This window comes from Lepisosteus platostomus, chromosome 4, assembly GCF_059453375.1.
Source record: "Lepisosteus platostomus isolate fLepPlt1 chromosome 4, fLepPlt1.hap1, whole genome shotgun sequence".
Lineage (NCBI taxonomy): Eukaryota > Metazoa > Chordata > Actinopteri > Semionotiformes > Lepisosteidae > Lepisosteus > Lepisosteus platostomus.
In genome coordinates, this window is record NC_142614.1 from 38,362,901 (window position 1) to 38,376,160 (window position 13,260).

Sequence of the window (13,260 nt, forward strand, 5' to 3'; positions counted from 1 at the left end):
TGGGATACAATTAGAAATTTGAAGACATCAAATTATACAGATGAAAATGCTTTGAAACTCATTAACACATCACCTATTAATTACACCAGATTAGTGTCATTTAAGCATCAAGCTGAAGATCACCATTTCAGATAAATTCCTAAATGAAAAGAGCATTTTAAATAACATAAGATAAACTGCATTATCCTTTTGAAAAAATAAAGGGTTACAAATAAAAGCTAGAAACTGAAGCTGTCAAATGTTTAACTTCTGAAAATTAATACACAAAATCGGCGTTTGTTCTTTAAACGATCTACTGTAAATTTATTTTTCTCCAAATAATTTAATTTTATATGTGTAAATTTCAAAAATCCCTTGTGTCTCTAAATCTTAACCCAAATACTTGCATGAAAAATTATCTTGAAAGATAACAGATAATGTATTATAGAAATACATTTTCTTCATGAATTTGACAGATATGCAGTTCAATTTCTTTGGGTTTCATTGCTTATTCTATGCTTACCTGAGAGAGACCATATTTCCAAGTTCTGCTGGAAGACTACGGAGTTTATTAGACGACAAGTTCAGGTAAACCAAGTTTTGGAGCTTAGCAATGTCTGGTGGAATGCGGGTAAGGCTGTTGTCATTCAGATGTAGTGCAGTTAAATGTGTTAACATCCATAGTGAGCTACTCAAGCTCCTCACCCGTCCTGTAATTATAAAAAATGGTTAGTTTTTACATATTTAAATGGTGCATAAAGACTAAAAGCTATATTTCTGTACTATTTATTAATAAAAAAGGCTAAACAATAATGGGGAGTAAGAGCATTAGTAGGATCCAAGGTGAAACTCAGGAATGCACTACTATTGCAAAATTGCCTACAGACTCAAGGCAGATACGGACTGTCTGATGACTATCAGTATACAATTTCTGATCTTAAGGTCAGTGTTTTTTACCGAGGACTTGTGATTACTACAGTATAAGAAACTGTACTACACAGCACATAGAACTGAAATACTATGTACTTTATTGCCAGAAAAAAAACTACTAATTTCCTACTCACAGGTAAGTCAGCTAAACGTAGTCACTTAAAAATGGGATAATCATCTTGTGAGGTAAGTAAGACCTCAAGTGGTGGTACAGTTTTATGCATACTGTATGTTTGGGCACCCCTGGCCAAATTACATGTTTTAGTGATTTTCTAAGTGAAAAGAAATTAACACAACCTCTGTAGCAAACAAACTTAAACTTGACATATTTCTGCAAATGTTAATGCACAGTTACTTTTTATTTGCTAAATTTAATAGATTGAAGAAAATAAAACATTAAATGTGGCATGTACAAAAGTTTGGGCACCCTTCCAGGTGATCCACTAGTGTTATTTGTTTGTAAGGTCTCAGAACTTAATTGACTCATTAGGCCTTAATCCAAGCCAGGTGATGACAATTACAGAACTTGATAAATTCTCTGACTCTTTGAACTTCTCAGGGTGTCGGGCTTACACTCAACAACAACAGGCTCCTCTAAGCAGCTGACTGAGGATCAGAAAATAAAGATAATTGACTTTTACAAAGCAGGGGAAGGCTATAAAATATATATATCTAAATGCTTCCTGCTTGCAATTTCCACTATCGGAAATGTCATAAGGAAATGGAAGTTAAGGGGAACAGTTGAAGTCAAGACAAGATCCGGAAAACCAAGAGAAATCTCCAATAGAACATTTCCAGCAGCCATATCACCTTGCAACTCACAACTGGCAACACACTGAAGCTAAGCAGATGTGAGACCTCCTGGGAAACACTTAGGTTGCTGTTGGAAGAGGTTAGTGGGACCAGCAGGGGACGCTCACCATGCGGTCCATGTGGGTCCTAATGCCCCAGTATAGTGATGGGAATACTATACTGCAGTGGTTCTCAAACTTTTTGGACCAAGTACCACCCCTAATCCAACCAAAGCATCCAAGTACCACCTACAAGTCATCTTCTCATAGGAACCCCAGAAATTCTCAATGACCAACATGAGCGCGCGTGCACACACTCACACATACATATAATTAATATTATAATAATAAACTTAATTTGATATAGCGCCTTTAAAGGTGACTTCTCAAAGTGTTTTACAGAAAAAAAACATTAACAACAACTAATAAAAAAGCACCATTTCAGTGAGAGGGGTGAGCCTGTTTAGTTGAGCAAAGCAGATGTGAATTAATTTTTCGAGCCTTGATACAATTCACAACGGAGTCTAACAGATATTAAATCGTCAGGCATTTTCTTGACGGCAAAGATCTCGCGGTGGATGTTGTAATGTGTACATTAATTTCTGGAGCAACCAATCTAATTCGTGCAACTACACCGTTATGTCGGCCTGTCATTGCTCTAGCACCGTCTGTACAATCTCCGACGCATTTTATCCAGTCGAGGCCATTCTCTTCGATAAATTCATTCAGAAGCTGAAATATGTGCTCTCCTGTAGTTCCTGTTGGTAGCGGTTTACAGAACAGAAAGTCTTCATGGAACATGCCCTCAAACTTGTATCTAACGTAAACGAGCAAATTGGCCAAATCGACTACAGACTCATCTAACTGCAGTGAAAAACATCTGCTCATCTTAACGCGCTCTATCAGTGTACTTTTGATATAATCCTTCATTTCAATAATTCTATAAATGACTGTGTCTTTCAGGGGGAGGGGGGCAGCAGGTCGAGCAGTTTAGCAGCCTTTTCTCTACACATAATACGTGTCAGCTCTTTTGCCAATGGTAAATAAGGTTCTTCAAAAATAGTGTAGCTTACCTGCTTTAGCAATCCGCAAGCTTGCATTTTTCCGCGTTTCCATTTTTATTTCCGTACTTATTTAAAGTTTTTATTTCATGCGCATGGGAGCGAAACACAGAGACGCTCGGTGTATTTTTCTCAAATTAGAACAGTTCTTAAATATTTTTCTGTTATCACGCTTTCGTGTGCTCACAAGATTACCTGCGTTCATAGCACGTATTTCTATGCATTCCTGTGTTTACAACGTTAGCATTGTTCCAAAACCACGCACATTCTCCTTTCTCCCTATTTGCTGGAGATACAGTAGCTTTTTTTAAATACAATTGGTCATTTGCATCCGTAGCACGCATTCCTATAGAGTGGTATAGAATTACAGAGTATCTCTTGTGTCCACTGAAGAATTAGCGCGCACTGTATCGTAGTACGTAGGCTGCGTATTCAACACGTATTAAAATACGAAATATGAAAACCTTCCCGATTTTTCAGCGCACACGACACCGTTCCAGGGTCATTTGGGGTACCACTTGGCGGCACGCCACGTACCACTGCCGGTACGCGTACCACAGTTTGAGAACCACTGCTATACTGTAAAAGGCGCCGTCCTTCGGATGAGATGTAAAACCGAGGTCCTGACTTTCTGTGGTCATTTAAAATCCCAGGGAGTAGGGGTGTAACCCCGGCGTCATGGCCCTTACCAATCATGGCCTCCTAATAATCCCCATCTATAAATTGGCTACATCACTCTGTTCTCCTCCCCACTAACAGCTGATGTCTGGTGAGCGTTTTGGCGCAATATGGCTGCCGTCGCATCATCCAGGTGGATGCTGCACATTGGTGGTGGTGGAGGGTAGTCCCCATTACCTGTAAAGCGCTGGGAGCAGAGTGTAAGTGTAAGCAATTATTAGATCATAAATTAAAGGTACATTTGGAGGAAAAAAAGGAGAAGCACCTTACCAACTGTTAAGTATGGGGGTGGATCTGTTTTGCTTTGGGGTTGTGTGGCAGCCAGTGGCACAGGAAATATTGTGTGGGTAGAGGGAAGAATGGATTCTACTAAGTATCAACACATCCTGGAAGCTAATGTCCCACAGTCAGTGAAGAAATTGAAACTGAAAAGAGGTTAGATATTACAACAAGATCAAAATCAACCATTAACTACTTCAAGAAATGAAAGATTAAGGTTTTGGAATTGTCTTCACAGTCCCAAGACTTGAATATTACTGAAAATCAGTGGGTAGATCTCAAACATGCAGTGCATGCAAGATGACCTAAGAATATTTCTTAACTAGAAGCGTTCTGCAAGGAAGAGTCGGAAAAAATTCCAAAAGCAAGAATTGAAAGACTGTTAGCTGGCTACAAGAAATGTTTTGAGGCTGTGATTTTTGCCAAAGGGGGTGTTACTAAGTACTGACAGATAGGGTGCCCAAACATTTGCACATGCCACATTTACCATTTTATTTTTTTACAATCTGTTAAATTCAGCTAATAAATAGTAACTGTGCATTTAAATTTGCAGAAATATGTCAAGTTTAAATTTGTTCGCTGCAGAGGTTGTGTTAACTTCTTTTCACAAACAAAACATGTATTTTGGCCAGGGGTGCCCAAACTTTTGTATACAACTGTATGTGAATACTGCTTAAAGGAGTTGCTGAATATAGTTAACGTATTGTTGTAAGCACACCTGCAAACACAGGTGACCCACAATACAGAAAAACAAAAATAATAAAATATATCACCTGGGCCAGATGTACTAAAATAAAAAGGGCTCAATCTGATCTGCTGTGGGTGAGAACTTAATCTAAAAATGTTTTTAAGAATGTGAGGGAAGTTTAACTGATCTGTGCGATACATCCTTGCAAAGTAAAAGTAAAAATGAAACATATCAAAATTTAAATAAAGGTCCTGTGGAAGTAGATCTTTTGGTGAGGTGAACACATGCATACTCTATAGATAAACACCTTCAACAGTTAATATAACAGAAATAAACAAGTTTGTAATATGTCATGATGGGCACAAAGGACGGCACAGCGATTTCAGTGGTCAGCATTGAATCATCAATTAAATTGGGGTGCTATCAGCATGGAATGTTTACAGATGCAGCCATTCAAAATGCACAATACAACCCCATACAGCGCAAATTTATCTACAGGTCAGCACGTTATACCACAGTACGTGATTGGGTGGCCAAAATGACCAACAGGCGGCACTCGTGGTGCATTGGTTGCTTCATTTAATCTCTTTACTGTGCATGTTTAAATCCGCTTAATATTGAATGGCGCTGCACCTCAGTCGGCACCAGGGCCCAGAGGAACGCCTGGAGCGCTATCTCCCGGTAGGCCTCCTCCGGGAGAGCAGGGTAACCCTGGCGGACTAAGTAGGCCACGTCTGCGGCGACTGGACCCAGTGGCTCTCCTGCTAGGCAGCAGCGTTGGACCAACCTTGCCCACAGCAGTCACCTCCCCTCTCCTGCCAAAAAGCCTCCAGAGGGCCGCTGCCGCCAACGCCGCATAGTTGTACCTCTGGTCCCCAGGTACAACCAGCAACACCTCGCAGGCCTTCCCCTCCATGACGGCGGCAAGGTGGCTCATCTCCACCTGAGACCAGCCGTTTGCCCAGGCCGCCATCTGGAACTGGGCCTCAAACATCTGCCATGGGATCTCAGGTGCCATTATAACGGCTCGGTCTCACCGGCGCAGGCTGGAGCAGGGGTGGCGTGCTAGACCCCGCTGGTCTGGTATCTCCTTCCTGCCACACGGCCTGAGGCGACCCGGGAAAGGGCCCCCCTTCCGCTAAGTAGGTCACCGTGGGGTAGCCCTGATAAGGGCTGTGGCCACTGGCGGTGCTGAGGGGTCATCCCAGCCCCTGGCGGCTGCTGCTCGCTCCCAAAATGTGCTTTAGGGGGTCACTCGGCTGCTGGGGGAACCGGCGCTTCTCCGACTCCAAAATCATCGGCCATTCACTGTCCATCCTACCGCTTCTGACACCAATGTAATGAATTCGGGTTCGTTGAGGATGAACAGAGACTCAAACTTGTGGAGTTAAAAACTGTGCTTTATTTCTTCTCTGTCACCACCCGCCAGCAGCACTCCCGCACCCAGACGAGAGAGAAACACAAGACAAGCCCGCCAAGAGCGCGGGTCCGAGAGAGAGAGAGGCAGAGACCAAGGGGGTGCGGAACCAGGGAACTATTTACATGGAAAATGGGTGATCTCCCCAGACTGTACGCCTGTTTCACCTGGATACCTCTTGGGGGGAATATCCTCTTGGGGGATATTCTAACAAGTGATTATAAGACGATCTGTCAAAGTGCAATGAAATACAATATGACGGACAGTATGCTTCTCAAAGCGCTTTACAGGATAACAACAATAACAACAACAATTTTACAAGTACTGGGAGGAAGAATATAATCAATATTAATAATAATAAACTTTATTTTATATAGTGCCTTTAAAAGGTGGCTTTTTAAAAAAAAAAATGTAAATGCATTTGCACACAAAGCAGTTTTTACTTGAACATGGAGATGCCATACTGAAAAATTCCTGCACACAACCATTGCAGCAGAATTTGCATGGTTTGGCAGGGCTATGATTCATACAAGTGGTGGTGGATTTGGAGACAAAATGTATTTACATTGGGTTGCTGTAAGTGGAGCACTAATAAGCCCAAAGCTCTACTTATTATTTTACAAGAGAATGCACCTAACAAGCTGGACAGTATGCTTCTCAAAGCGCTTTACAGGATAACAACAACAATAACAACAACAATTAACAAGTTCTGGGAGGAAAAATATGATCAATATTAATAATAATAATTTATTTTATATAGCGCCTTTAAAGGTGGCTCCTCAAAGCTCTTTACAGGATAACTACCGATGAAACAACAGTGGCTAGAGGTTGGAAATACCTGTGAAACCGGTTGGTTCACAAACAATGTACTGTAGACACAGAGACTCAGTAGCAATAGCAATTAGCCATATCAAAATAGCAATATTATGGACACAATTGACTTAAAAAAAAAAATTGACAGCTGGTTTTTGTTGACAGCTTGACAAGTTTACCAGTGAAAAGACCACGGGCATTCTTCCTCCCCCCTACATTCTCAGAGTAGAATAGAATTTATTATCAGCACAATTTATTACAGTGCTAAATTTAATATTATTGATTACTAATAGTTTATGCTATCACCTAGCCTTCTTAACGCGAGAAGTACTACTGTAAGTACTGTACAGTAAGTACTTACTGTACTGTACTTAAGTACTACTACTGTAAGCAAAATAAAAGGGTTTTGGGGGGTGGGGGGGTGTCTTGCCCCCTTCTACTTTGAAAATACCTGTGAAACCGGTTTAATTCGTCACAGCCAGCACTCCCTCAGAGAGTGATTAAAACCCCGCAGCGTCAAGGGAATGCACCTTAATATGTTGGGCTTTTAGGTTCGGGTGGATTTGCACCCTACAGTGCAACCTGCGGTACCACTGTGTACTGTACATACAGTACGAACATGTGTTATTTTGAAATATAAAAAATGTCAATATACTTTAGGAGAAATTGAGTATTGGTGTGTATTTTTTCTTTAAAATACCAATAACAGCAACATACAGTTTACATAATATGTTTATGTTCCTAAATTAATATCGTTTATCACCTTTATGACCTTCGTTATGTTCCTCTGCGTTTTATGCAGAGCTACTAAAATGTCCCTTTAGTGGTAAAATTCCATATAAATATTCAATACTAAGTGGATTAAAATGTGCACAGTAAAGAGATTAAATGATAAAATCTTTTCACTAACGACCAATACACCACATTATCTACCGTGTCGCATTAACAGTGGAATGTTTTTTTTTTACAAGTGTCAAAAGAAGCGATACACAACCTGTCTCCTCTATAACTCTTCAGTTTACAGAGAAGTTCCACCTGAGCCTCACAACATTGTCCAAAACTCTTCTCGTGTCTAATTTTTAGTTAAGCAGGAGCTACAGACCATAACAGACCAAAACACAGAATCCACCTGCGATTCGGGTGTTAACAAAACATGTTTACAAAGAAAGTGAAATACAGTAATACTACCAGCTATATAGATACATAGATTTAGAAATTTAGATCCTTAAATTAATATAATTATTAATTTATTTAGATACTTGCTTACATATAAAACAGATAATTCCGGTCCTGGAATCTGACTAGCTGACACCCTTCTGAAGCGATACCATAATCTCTGGTATAATGATGCCCCTGAAATTTGACTTGTTACTGTGTGATACATTTTAAAGACATAGATAAAAAAGCTTGGATTCTCATTGTTCTGGTACAAATATCTTTTAAAACAGTCTTTGTTGTGCTCTTGAGGATCCTTGTGATATTTTGAGCTCTGGTTGAATGATAAGTGTCGCAGTTTAAATAATTTTCGTTGTTAGAAATTATGAAACGCTCTGTTAAAAGCAAGGGAGTTCTTATGTCTGTTATACTAAAAGAAAATGCCCAACGAACTAGGGATTGGACAGTTTTTCAGTGCTTGTACAATCGATGGAAATGTTCAAATAAATGTGCTAAAGAAATAAACAAAAAAAGTAATTTATTCCTTTATCATATTGGCTAGCTAATGTCCCGTCCTTGTTAGTTAGTTCAATGAAATGCTGTGCTGTTACTTTTTGTCGATGAAAAAATAAAGTATTTTCATTTAAAATGACAGTTACAAAATATTCGGACCAGCGCAATACTTTGAGTTTACAGCTTGTCCAAGGTCATTCATTATTAATAATATGAGTAATATCTTCGGTAAAGGGTTTGATGCATAAAATATTTCTGCATAATTAAAATATTTATGATAAAGGTAAGTTGTGTACTTTTGCCCAACTGAGCAATCTTGCTTTCATAAAATATACCAACTTTTTAATGACTGATGATTAACATGCTGTAATACACAGTTTAAATTTAAAAGCTCAAATGCTGTACATGAGAGGTTAAGCTTTATTAGCTCCTTCTGGCGGTTTTACAAAGTGATTCCGGATACTTTCCGGTATGACGTCAAATGACGCGATACACCGCGTGAAACTTAGTTTTGATGCGACACGCCCACCGGGGTATACCGCGAAATACCCCACCCGTTTTGAATGGCTGCATATGTATAAAGTTATAAACACATACACAAGAGATTATAGTGGATGTAATGTTGCCGTTCTCTTTGGAATTCATGCAATATTAGATTACATGTGTGGTGTGAGCTACCATTCAAGAGGTCACTAACAAAATTTCCAAACTTTGATACCAGTCCAATTAAACTTTCACGAAGAGAAAATCCTGATAGCCACCCATGATTCTCCAAATTGTCAGCTCCACATCTTCGATGTATTATGAATTGAGAACAGATTCCATCATTTCTACTATATTTGTGATTGGATGACTGAAGAATTAAAATTAAAATGTACTGCAAATTGTCTGGTTCAACCCTAAATCATTTCCATCTGGTTGATATGCATTTGATTCTAATTAACATGTTTTGGTTTCAGGTTTCCAGAGATTATGTTTTGGTTTCAGGTTGCCATGTGTGTGTTTCCTACATTGTAAGTAAACTGCACTTGGTTTGTACCTTGTGTGTCTGTTTTAGGCCTGCATTTTTTAAACTCCCATTACCACACACCCAGTATGGTCTCACAGAGGTTACTTAACTGCAGTATTTGATTTATGAAATTGTAGAGGCAAGACATTACAACACTGTTATTAAAGATTTCTAATCTTTCAGTAGACCAGACAAAAACTCTAGCAGCTTGGGCCTCTGTGTAAAGCATTAGAAATGCAGCTGAAAGTGATATCTATGAGAAACAGGATGTTCTCTAACACAGAACACTGTAAATTCAGTCCATTTAAACACTTCCCCTAAATAAATACACAACTTGACCCTTGACTCCTCTTAGTCTGGAACACACCAAGAGACATCTGGACTGAGACCCTGGTTCAAAAGACCAACCAGCAAGGAAAATTCAGGGTGGAGAAGGACACTGCCTGATGACATTACCTGAAGCCATAGGTAATGTCAATTTATGCCTGAAGCTATAAATTCTGCTCACTTTCACTTTCTCAGTTCTGCACTCATAATCAAACCCCGGCAATCTGACAACATAATCAAACACAAAACCTCAACCATTGCTATCCAAGTCTCAGGACTTTTCTCCAAGATGCCAGGCTGAAAGTGAGACCATACAAAAGTAGAATCTTTCTCCAAATTCTCACTACACAAGGAATATTTTAAACTAGCTATTTGACTGTGATTTTACTTTATCACTGCATTTAATATGGATAAATTTTTGATGACACACCTGAATATTCACATTAATATGTCCATGATCTGAAGTAACAGCTATTTCTCTCCACCTATCTGATTTGGTTGGACTAAAGTTAGGGCTGGGTGATATGGTCAAAAACATTATCACGATAAAAATGTTCATATCAGTCGATATCGATAATTATCACGATAAAAGTCAAATCATTATTTCTTTCAAGTTTAAAGGCAGATTTTTTTCTCCCGAGTGAAAGTTGAAGAAACCAGACAGTTAAGTGGTCAATTAAACAACTCTTTATTCTAAGAACACAACAAACACTTGCCAAACAGCAGAAACATTAAACAAATCTGAGGTAGAGAGCATTCAAGTCCTTTTATGTCAAAATATGCATGAGTAAAATTTACAAAATAAATATCTTAATAGAAAAATTAAAAACTGCACTGTGATAAAACACAAATAGAAGATGGCTCAGACAGACTGCAAAGTTTAAAGTGCTTTAAAGGATCATATCAGAAGTAGTGGCAAAGAGTGGCACCTTTTGCAGCTGCCGCTCTACCATCTCCCTAAACTCTGCATACAGCCGAGGAAGTGCAGTCAGTGTAAAATGTTTCCGACAAGGTAGCTCGTATCTGGGGTCAAGGACTCTGATAAGCTTCTTGAATCCCTCATTTTCGACAGTGCTAATGGGAAGCATGTCTTTTGCAATGCAATATGCAACTGCATTTGTGATGTCTTCATGTCTTTTCGTTTTTTTGTCGTAAGGCACGGTGCTCGAAAGTGATGCTACTATGGTTTGCTGCTGTGTAGTCGCACTGAATACTGGCCTGGTGCTTATAGATGGTCCCCTTCCACTAACAACACTAGTTTGTGACTATAATTTTTTACTTTCTACGTGTTCTAACGGGTGATGTTGTTTAAAATAGTGAAATAGGTTCGTGGTGTTGCCTATCTTTGCTGGCACGGATCTACGGCACAGTTTGTAGTGCACGCCGCTCTGTTTTATGTCTGATCGTAAAAAGCCAAAATATCTCCAAATTACCTAAGTTGAATGACCTTTTCTGTCGACGATGTCATTGTCCTTCGAGCTGGTCGTCGGCAGCACTACATTTGCTTCAGTGTCGCTCATTTCTCCACTCTAACTACAATCCTGTCAGCCACCACCGTGTGGGTAAACACCACCACGTTAGCTGCCCGGTCTGCAACACGCACACGCATATCATGCGCAAAGCATAAACATATATTGAACATTTATTGAACTTTTGTTAAAATTATATCAAGGAAAATTATATTGCGATAATTATCGTTAGCGAATTTTGCCCAGCCCTAACTAAAGTCAGAACTTTAGTGCAGAAACTACTGAAAAGCCAAACTACTGGAACTCAGCAAAACAACTAAGCAGGAATTGCTTACAAGAACTATATTCAGCACAAAGCTAACAAACACCCTTTCCCCATACCACAGGACATCCCTAGCACAGAGCCACCTGAAGGACACTGGACAGCTGCAACAAGCCCAGCCCAGCTCCATCTATCAGCGAGTATTTTCAAACTGCTCAATAACACAAATTGTCAGATAACCTTCAGATTAAAAAGGTCAAAGGATGTGATATTTTTGATAGATTGATTCACATATGTACTATTACTCTTATTGTTTTACTCTATTACTGTGCATGTTTGCTTTGTTGTTTGGTTGTGGTAATAGCATATCAAATATTTTGAATCTATGTTCTGATATTGCTTTTTTGTGTGAGCTAAGTAGTAGCCATAAAAGCAAATCATTTCAGTGTTATAATTTCTATTTTTTCAAGTAAATCGAACCACTACAACCACCACTACAAAATGTTCAAAACTACTGAATGAGTTAGAATCTTAAGGCGACTTATTTGCTTCCCCTGCCAGTCAAACCCAGTTTTTAAAATAAAGGGTTTATATCATCAACTTCTACATTATGTTTTGTTTAGAGGAACTGAAGCATGCAATAAAAAAGAAACGGGTAAATTAGAATTAGTGCATGAGCAAATATAAATGAACCACAAGTTCATCAGTACAGAGATAAGTATATACAGGTCCTAAAATAACTGGGTAACAAGTTAACCAATCAAAGAGCTAAACACCAAGATGATGTCCGGGAGGCCCTCTACTATATAAAAGTTAGAAACATAGGTTAATTTGGTCTTACTCATATAGAAATTCATCAGTCTACTGTAAGACAAATAGTCTAAAAATGGGGAAAATGTAAGACCTCTGTAACTTTACCTAGATGTGCACGTCCTTCAAAATTATCCCACTGAGCAACAAAAAAAAAAAACTCAACAGGATGTCAAAAAGAACCCCAGGACCACATCCATGGATTTCCAGGCCTCTCCTCAGCTGTAGCTGATGTCCATGTTCATACGTCAAGAATATGATGCAATCTGTACAGCAATGGCATTCGTGGGAGGGTAGCTAAGAGAAAAACTTTATTCTCAAAAAAGAACATCGCTGCTGTTTCCAAAAGACCATCTGGATTATCATGTAGATTTTGTCATGGAGGCTCTCCAAACAGAGCCTAAAATTGATATTTTTGGCAACAATTAAAAAAAACGCCATGTTTGACAAAAACCTACCACCGGAATAGTTCACGTAGGTAGCTGCGTCAGCATGCGTGGGCTGCAAGAAGTTGACACCCGAAGAAGGCTCTACGACATGGAGTAAACCTTTGCTAGTTCCTTTACATACCACCAGAATTACCTTATTTACTGTCAAGCATAGTGGTGGATGAAGTCATGGTTTGGGGCTGCTTTTCTGTCTATGGACCAAAATGGCTCACCACCTTTGAGGTGACTATAAATTCAGAGTCATAACAAGATATACTGGAAGAGTAGTCAGGCCCTCTGTCCATCAGTAGAGTATAAGCTGAAAAATGATTCTCCAACATAACAATGACCTAAATATTTTAGCACATCAAAGAATTGGTTAAGAGGAAAGAAACTGTTTTGGAATGGCCAAGTTAAAATCCAGATCTCAACCTCAAGAAAGGTTGTGGCAAGACCCGAAACAGGCTGTTCTTGCAAGACAGACAATCTGGAGCAGTTGAAGCCATTTGGGCAAAAATTCCTCAAAGCTGATGTGAGACAGTTGCTAAAGAATGTGCCACTGCTTAATGAATTAAATAAACATGTTTTAACAAAAATTAAAATAATATAGATTTTGGATGTGTGCCCAATATTCTGGTTATCTCCATTAAA

At 39.1% G+C, this 13,260-nt stretch overlaps 1 protein-coding gene across 4 annotated transcripts in view; it reads right to left on the bottom strand.

Annotated features, from left to right (window-relative positions):
• The window catches only part of cnot6l (CCR4-NOT transcription complex, subunit 6-like), an 81,087-nt gene that overhangs the window by 52,014 nt on the left and 15,813 nt on the right, over positions 1-13,260 (bottom strand). For 3 of the 4 annotated variants that reach the window (XM_088629465.1, XM_088629466.1, XM_088629468.1), the window contains one exon: positions 503-689. The exons of the other annotated variant lie outside the window; for it this stretch is intronic. In XM_088629465.1, coding sequence (XP_088485591.1) covers positions 503-689 — 187 coding nt within the window. The remainder of the gene's footprint in view (positions 1-502; positions 690-13,260) is intronic. 4 annotated transcript variants of the gene reach the window in all.